The 9,257-nt window shown below is 35.3% G+C and overlaps 1 protein-coding gene across 1 annotated transcript; it reads right to left on the reverse strand.

Annotated features, from left to right (window-relative positions):
• Positions 1–2,602: 2,602 nt before the first annotated feature.
• LOC108741868 (BTB/POZ domain-containing protein KCTD5) lies at positions 2,603–3,819 on the reverse strand. Its single transcript, XM_018476835.1, has 3 exons — positions 3,623–3,819; positions 3,311–3,568; positions 2,603–3,258 (listed from the first exon to the last, which is right to left on the reverse strand). Exons 1-3 carry the CDS (start codon positions 3,794–3,796, stop codon positions 3,067–3,069), a joined length of 624 nt encoding a protein of 207 aa, XP_018332337.1. The 5' UTR covers positions 3,797–3,819; the 3' UTR covers positions 2,603–3,066.
• Between the last annotated feature and the right edge of the window lie 5,438 nt (positions 3,820–9,257).

The raw sequence follows: 9,257 nt of genomic DNA on the forward strand, positions 1-9,257 counted from the left end.
GGGCGAGCGAAGTAAGTTAAACTAATTTATTTGTCCCTTACTTTGGTACAGTGATGGTTGTACAATGTTAAAATTAGAGGTTCTGATTAAGTGAAGGTCTAAACTGCAACTGACTGATTGACTGACTTGAGTATGTTTTTAAATATACAACTGTTTTTACCCCCAAGATGCTTTTAGACATTTTTTACTTACGGTATTCGTTGAGACATAGAAAAATAAGGTTGAGAAGTGAAACTGCAATAAATCTATCAATAATGAATTTTGAAACTGAAATGGATATGTAAAAGAATCTTGAGTTTTCTCACAAGCGATAAACTAGAGGTTTTAAGTACACAGATGACAGAAACAAGCGAACAGCAATAGAATGAAATATGAGAAAAGGGGTGATTTTAAGCTAGACCAGGCTACAAATTAATGACACAAAAAAATGGAAAACGAAATGAATACAAGTTACAAGAAATATGATATAAGGTTAAGATTAGTGTTATTTGAAAGAAGTTATTGAAAAGTGCACTTTTAACATTAGATACATAACTTTGGTATTAAATAACATGGACCAGTGATAAAATATGAGAGGTATCTAACATCTAGTTCAAAATATTTGCAAATATTGCTTTTAGAGAGATTATTTATATAGTTCCAAAATGAATATATATTTTTGGCTGACCTTTTTTCAACTTCATTATAATTTTTTTTGTCTATTTTTAATTGTGTTAAACGAAAGACATGAAAGGAACATATTCCATAATAATCACATTTAAAATATAATGAAACCTGTTTTTAATATCAATATTCTCATTTTGTTATAATTAATCCGGTCTAAATTAAGCTGTTCTAAATTTATATTAGACTAGTCAGCCTATCCACCCTATTTTTACTACATTTTAATAGTTTCATTGATAATTTATTTGTTTACAATTAAAATTTAAAAAAAAATTAGTTATAAGGGTCCACGGGACTAGGAAGTCCGAAGAAGGCACACACCGTACATTCTTTTTGATTAACGGCTAAATCTAATTAATGCTTATTTATTTTTGAAATGAAACTTCTTTACGCACGGTAAGGTAAGTTCCCGAAGTGAGTTTGTTTTAATATGAAATATTCTCAATTTTTACCCACTACACACAACCTCAAATTAATGAGGCAAAATCTCTCGTAGCTTAGTGGTCAGAGCATTGGCGCGTAAAGCCAAAGAGCCCGGGTTCGATTCCCGGCGGGGGTGTGACAACAGCAACAATTTTTCCTCATTAATTTGAGGTTGTGTGTAGTGGGTAAAAATTGAGAATACTCTTCTATACTTTCGAAGCGCGTGCATATTGTTACGAATCAGAGACATGGAAATTTGTAGAAGTCGTAATGTTATGACGTAGCTGCTTGCGCGCATTAACACTGGCGATCGAACAGGCTACGCATCCTAAATAAGCTAGATTATTCCGAATACGTATTATCAAGTAAAATATTTGGATTAATCCGAAAATTGAAATACTCGATTCAAGGAATATTTTAATACGTATCCTTACAACACTATTCCGTTTTATTAAATGGTCATTGCTGGTAGATTAACACTTCCATACTTAAATAAACAAAGGGACTATGGAAGCCATGAATTAGTAAATATATATATATATCTCTAATGCATGTTGACAGTGTTGAGAGCTTGGCAGCTTGGTACTTTCATGAAATAATAGATAGTAATAAGGATGTGTTCCGAAATATAACCCAGCATACTGACCAGTGCTGATGACGTAATGAATCGACGCCATACTGTTGATTCGTTCCGAAATATACTGGCCAGTGTATTGATGTCAATTTGACGCCATATTGACAATAGTGTTTGTGCTCGTTTACAATAATTTTGCTCTAAAACTTATTAAAGTTTCTCACAATAAAAAATTCCTCAATGTCTGATGCACACACGCCCGTTTGATATACTACTACATCACATTTGTCTCACCAGTACAATATGGTGCCACACCAGTACAATATGGCGTCGATTTATAACGTCATCAGCACTGTCCAGTATGTTGGGTTATATTTCGGAACACACCCTAAATAAATAGTATGAGTATTATCACCACGAAGCGTTTAGTCATACTACATGTATTCATTTGCAGGTGCTCATCATTAAACTAGTGCCTAACAGCATAATCTTGTCAGATGCAGAATTGGTTTGGTATTCTTAAGATAATATTATTTGGAAACGATCATAAAGCGACAATACAAACGAAACTATTCGGATAAATCTTCGTTAAATGTTGGCAACAAAGTCTGTTGCATAACTTGGGATTTTATTTACAGACTGTATTTACTCAGTGGCTTGTAAATTATTTTTGCTGAAATTTGATAGGTCAACGTATTATACGTAAAATAAAAAAATGTGTTATTGTTATTGTAACCGATCCGACGGGACTTGAACCTTGACGAAACTCTGGTACAAACTAGAGTTGGTGGATCGGCTTGCGAGTTTCGATGATTTAGGCAGACGGATCATAGATTCAACCATAATGGAGGGGTTCTTAAAGAGAAACCAGACTAAGACAAGTCCCTGAAGGAGGGCAGCAGCTCTTTCAGTACTCAGGGTGGCAGAGATCACGANACATTTCATATATTAGAAATATCAAGAAATATATTTAACATCCCTATTATTTAGAAAAGTATTGCCAGACTAAAATTAAAATAGTACTGGAGTAATTACACATCTTGTGAAGTAACACATGATTGATAAAATGAATTTATTGCCTAAATGAATCCTTATCATTATGACAAAATGTATGCACCATTAATAGAAATTATTAACTACTAATTACAATCAATTTTTCAAAGTCAACAAAATGTGTTTAAACTGATGTAGCTAAAAAACTATTTTGGTATATTATTACATATGTTTATTATAGTGCTTACATTCTAATTTAAATCTTTAAAAAAATCAAAAGATTCTTTATCTTCAAATATTCAACAAAAGATGTGCATGAAATGCACACAGATATACTAATTTTATGAGTTTCCTAGTATTTTATCACAAATAGAAGTTCAAATTGTCACATTACTTTCTAGTTGAGTAAAATTTTACATACGAGAACCTTTTTGTTGTAGAACTTTACCTCGATCGCTATGTTCTACTTCTGAAGTTTCTGGCACACCATACTCTCTGCTAACTACACATAAAAATTCGGCATGTTCGTCTGAGCCATAATTATACTGTGATCCAATATTGACTAGTTGCTCAAATTTCCAGCCATCAGACATTGTAGATACCATCTAAAAATGTGATGTATAATAAAAATACTAAATCATAATATGAAATCAGTACTTGGGTAAGTTCATCTTCATGACATTGCAGCACCCTATACACATGCTTTTTACTATCCCTGCTTGGTCTAGTGTCACGCAAATAAATTTTTTCTTTCACAAGTCTTATTAATTCTGCCACATTATAAAATTCAGCTTCTTCTAAAACTCCTTCTTCTGCTAGACCCTTATTTATTACTAATTTTCCATGTCGTAAATAATTCAAAACAGGGGAAAAGTATGTGGGATCACGATCTATTAAAAATGCACCAGTTTCGTCCTAAAGAGTATTTTCAAATAACAAAACATACATATAATCTTGGAATCAGTTCACCTTATCTGAGATTAATTCACTGTCTTCTTGTACTAGTCTGTATAAAAAAGAGTTAGGATCTCTGGCTAGGGTAGTTTTTGTTGTTAAAAAATATGTCCCACCGACGTTTAGTTTAACCCATTGTTTGTTAATATTTGCTTGCAATTTATCCACCATTAATTTATTTTCGTCCATATTTAAGAAAAATTCTAACCCTGTACATACATATAATGTAAGAAGAAGAAATGATTCCACTTAATCAATTAATAATAATCTTAGACTTATTTATTCTACATATTTTTTTTAATTTATGATTAAAAATATCACATGTATTACGCAAATTGCACCGACAACATCGTTTATCGTTTACTGGATGTCTCTGTCTTTTTTTGTTTTTGAGTTTTTGAATGTGATTTCGATTTGACGTATGGGTATTAAGAGATACGTTCATTAAATGTGCATAACATGTAGATTTAAATTATTAATATCAATTTTTGACTTGCATTTTTTAACGTAACGTTAATATGTTATTGTACAAATTGGGTTAAAATCTTACATTATCATTTTTTCAATTTTTTAGAGACATCAGCCCTATTAAGACTACAGTCATAGATAACTAGGAGAATGCCGATTGATGGATAACCATAGAGAAGTGGACAACGAAACATTATATGACTGCATGTTCTCAATCATCGACGTTCACTAATAGACATGCCTTAGCGGTCACAATTGTGGTACAACAAAAGAAAGAGATGGAATGAAGTTTCGGACAACATTCATCTCTCTCACGATAGTGGGTAAGCGTGTCATGACAGAGACAGCATTAGTCCGAAACCATACGCCATCTCCCTCACTTTTCGAGCCAAGAAATTATTACAACGTCATACGGCTAAGGCACGTCCATTAATATACGTCTATGTTCTCAATCATAAAAATGGTGTAAAAGCATCAATAATATAAAAAAAATTAATCGATGAATTACAATTTGCTTCGTTCAACTGTGTCTTTTTTATAATTTAATTCCTCTTAAAAAATTACAGAAAGAAATGTTAACGGATCCTGAGAGGGCTTAGGGACTCACCCTCCCCCACACCTCGTCGAGTCTCCCCCGACAAATCACAATTTTAATTCTATATTATCTACTTTCTTAGTAATGCACTACCTACAAGACAATTTTCATCGTTTATCTTTACTTAATCCATTTTAGGCAGGTATAGTATGCTTTTCAATTTTGCATTCCCTTAAGGTGACAAATTGGTAAAGACTGGCAGCGAGTAAGTGAACTCATATTGCTCTGATCCGGGTCTAAAGGCCGTCAAGTCCACATTCAACATCGGAGATGGAAGGACCTCTGAAGAAGCGCACCGCTAGTGCTAGCGAAATATTAGGAAGCAACTCCAACACAAGACGGCCTTTAGACCCAAATCAGAACAGCATCTTAAGGTGTTTGTAAGGAATTGTTAATTCACGCGCACACGAAATACAGCCACACAACCTGTTTATCCCTCTCAGTTGCGTTTCGTTTTTATCGCGGTTTCAGAGTCTCAGTTGTAATTGAGATAACAGTGTGCGGCTGAGTGTGTACACGCACCAACGCACATATTATATAAATCATAAATAAATACATAAATCTTTGAAAACAGCTTTGTAAAGAAAGGAAACATCTACCCCAAACAGCAGCAAAGGTGCATTAAGAGACAATTAAGTTTTTCCCAAATATAAAAATTCTTTTACGAATTTTCGCTGCATTACTAGTATCCACTTGTAGTGTGGAGTGTCCAAAATATGGCGGCTCAGTTGAAAAATTGGGCGATGATGTGTCGGATACGGCCATTATGGCGAAAATTCTCCGAAGCCTTCCGTCAAGGTATAACGCTCTCCAAACAGCGTGGGATAGTCTGCTGAAAGTCATTAGTTGCTTCAAAATTTGCTGGATCGATTAATCAAGGAAGAAAAACGAATCGAATGAGATAATGACGCCACCCGAGTGTTAGCCTCTATAAGTCTTGGCGGGAACAATAAGAAAAATGTTACCAAAAGTGCAAATAAAGAAAGCAAGAAGAATAAGGAAAGTAATAAAACAAATGTTGAGTACTTTTATTGCAAAAACAAAGGGCATTATGCTAGCGAATGTCGAAAAAGAAAAATGACAAAAAGAAAAGCAGTGAAGAGTCCCGCGAATGTACTTTTGTCGCTCGGAGACTATGAAGTGTGTAGTACAGGCACTGTATTAATCGATAGACTTGTAAACGACAACTGGTATACAGCGCGCATTGAAGACGTATTGTACGTTCCTAAATTTAGGAAAAGCTTGGAGTTTGAGGTTGTATTCAAGGGACAATGAAACCTTGCGCGAGATGATACAAAAAGAGCTAATTCGTTGTGTAAAACCAACAGACGCTGACGACTTCTTCTGCGAATCAAGTGCTTTCGAAAAATCACACAGGCTCTTATTTAAAAAGACTGAACGAAAAAGAAATACACAGCCTGGAGATCACATACATTCAGACGTATAACGGTTCGTTCTCTGTGGGATCGATAGGCCGGTCGAAATACTTCATAACTTTCAAAGACGACGCGTCAGGTTATCGGTATGTATACTTTATGAGACACAAGTCTTATTTTTTCAGTATTAAGAGTAGATAATCAAAGTGCAATTCGTTTAATTAAGAATCCAGAATTTCACAAAAGAACCAAACACAGATATCAAATATATCTTTACATTAGAGAAATTGTGGAAAATGGAAAACTAAAAGTAGAGTATGGATCAACGGAACGGTAGGTATAGGACTATCGAGGCACTTTAACGGCGGCAATGTTGAAAAAGTATTTCTAGTACGCCGAAACTAACGGCAACACCTGCGCGTGCATCTTGAAGAGACGATCGATCGTTCGAGCCTATGGTTCGAGCATTCACTCTTTACTTTAGTTAGTCTTTTGTAATGCGCCACGCAGTTAATACATATATTCATTAAAAGTCTTGTACAAACTTATTCCCCTGCTTATACATCCTCTCATAATCCTCAACAGAAACAACTTTCTCAAACTAGTCTTCTACACCATCCTCAACCCAACGCAACATTACCTATATTTTGTGACGCTTGAGACAACTGTTTGGACGGTGTATTACAACAATACCACGATGAAAACTGAGAACTTAGCATTCTTCTCTGGCAAATCCGACAAGGCGGAGACCAAATACAGTGCTTTCGATTGAGAACTTGCATTCTTTCGTGCAATTAAGCACTTTCGACATTTCCTAGAGGCCCGTGACTTCTTTATTTTCATAGATCACAAACCTCTCACATTTGCCTTCCGTCAGAACCGTGACAAATGTTCCCCGAGACAGTCACGTGATTTAAATTTCATCAGTCAATTTTCAACAAACATACAAAGGTAAATTCAGGCAAAATCAACATCGTAGCAGACACTCTTTTACGCATTTCAGACATATCAAGTCCCATCAATTGCGAAGCCCTTGCAATTCAACAACAAGAGTCCGATAGAGTACTCCAATCATATCTGTTTTAACAAGTTCTTATTATTAAAACGTATTCATATACCGGGTACTAACAAAGCTATCTTCTGTGGCATCTCGGCAGGAACAACTAGACCATTATTGATCCTATCGTTTCGCTTTTTCACTTTCAACCACTTACGTTTCTTAACGCACCCTGGTATTTGTGCTATTTCAAGCTAAACACACAATCTTTCATCTGGCTACATCAAACAGTGATTGCGCCAAATAGGCACGCGCATGCATTCGGTCTCAAAAAGCAAACATTTCCCAGCACGTTTCTGCCCCTCTGGTAATCTTCAACATGAAGGATACCGTTACTGCCTCACATGCGTAGATCGGTTCACGCGTTGACCCGAAGGAATTCCCATCAAAGATCGAAAAGCTGCAACCGTAGCACGTGCTTTCTAGGAAGGATGGATCTGTTGATTTGGTGCACCTTCACGGATTACTACAATCAAAGAAGACAATTCGAATCTCAACTCTTCAATGAACTGTCTCACTTAACGTACACCAAACACATCCATACCACGGCATATGATCCTGCAGCAAATTTCAACGCCAGTTAAAGGCTGCAATAACATATCATCAAAATAACCACTGAACCCAGATTCTTCTCATTGTACTATTAGGTAGTCTGGAAGGAAGATCTGAATGCAACAACCGCTGACATGGTATATGGAAAGTCACTACGTCTACCTGGAGAATTTCTATCTACACCTAGCTCATCGATCAATAGCAGTCCATCTACTTACGTACAACAGTTTCGCGACACTTCCAACTACTACAGCCTGATGTATCCGGAACACGACATGGTGAAAAGAAGAGATTCATCTACAAAGACCTCTAAACAACAGTGTGTGTCCTAGTTCAACAACTGTCCAACAATGAGAAAACTGTATCTATTAACCTACTGAAACCAACATACATCATGTCAAAGGGACAACATCCACGATCCTCTCCTGCGCCTGCAACCACCCTCAACAATGCTGTACAATCAACAAGAAAGACCCTCCCAGTACGCTTCCCGAAATATTTCACAACAGGACGACCATTATCGTTAATCACTAGGGAGGGAGTTCTGTGGGAACACTCTGTATAGTATATAATTCGTACACATACGGTTAATGCACATGTATGCAAGCATTTCTATCGTAGTTGTCGATTGACCAAAACTGGGTCAGCCATCAAACGCGGACCAAGCTTGATAAACATTTTGCATTTAATCCATGTAAATAATGTTAGCATAAATACTGTGTAAATATGTTGAATACGCATGCTACAGACCTGTAGTTTCGTATAACTTGCTTATTATCTGCTTTAAAAACAGGAATAACACTATTTTGTTCCATATTGCTTGCAAAATGCCTAATCTTAAAAATCACAACTTAATGATGTATATAAAGTCATTAATATTGATATGAAAATGTTCAAAATTAATTGATGATAAAAAGAGGTATTTGATTGCATAAATTCTATGTCAGGGCTTCTGACACCAGGCAGTCTTTTCTATGTGTTTGCCGACACAATAACAATTCCTTAATAATAAAAGGGGCGAGCGAAGTAAGTTAAACTAATTTATTTGTCCCTTACTTTGGTACAGTGATGGTTGTACAATGTTAAAATTAGAGGTTCTGATTAAGTGAAGGTCTAAACTGCAACTGACTGATTGACTGACTTGAGTATGTTTTTAAATATACAACTGTTTTTACCCCCAAGATGCTTTTAGACATTTTTTACTTACGGTATTCGTTGAGACATAGAAAAATAAGGTTGAGAAGTGAAACTGCAATAAATCTATCAATAATGAATTTTGAAACTGAAATGGATATGTAAAAGAATCTTGAGTTTTCTCACAAGCGATAAACTAGAGGTTTTAAGTACACAGATGACAGAAACAAGCGAACAGCAATAGAATGAAATATGAGAAAAGGGGTGATTTTAAGCTAGACCAGGCTACAAATTAATGACACAAAAAAATGGAAAACGAAATGAATACAAGTTACAAGAAATATGATATAAGGTTAAGATTAGTGTTATTTGAAAGAAGTTATTGAAAAGTGCACTTTTAACATTAGATACATAACTTTGGTATTAAATAACATGGACCAGTGATAAAATATGAGAGGTATCTAACAC

This window comes from Agrilus planipennis, unplaced genomic scaffold (genome assembly GCF_000699045.2).
Source record: "Agrilus planipennis isolate EAB-ADULT unplaced genomic scaffold, Apla_2.0 scaffold281, whole genome shotgun sequence".
NCBI classification, from domain to species: domain Eukaryota; kingdom Metazoa; phylum Arthropoda; class Insecta; order Coleoptera; family Buprestidae; genus Agrilus; species Agrilus planipennis.

Coding starts and splice junctions, on each gene's coding strand:
- LOC108741868 (XM_018476835.1), bottom strand. CDS start 3,796: ATGGACGAAAATAAATTAATGGTGGATAAATTGCAAGCAAATATTAAC. Junction 3,569..3,622: donor GTGAATTAATCTCAGATAAG/GTGAACTGATTC, acceptor AATACTCTTTAG/GACGAAACTGGTGCATTTTT. Junction 3,259..3,310: donor ATGAAGATGAACTTACCCAA/GTACTGATTTCA, acceptor TCACATTTTTAG/ATGGTATCTACAATGTCTGA.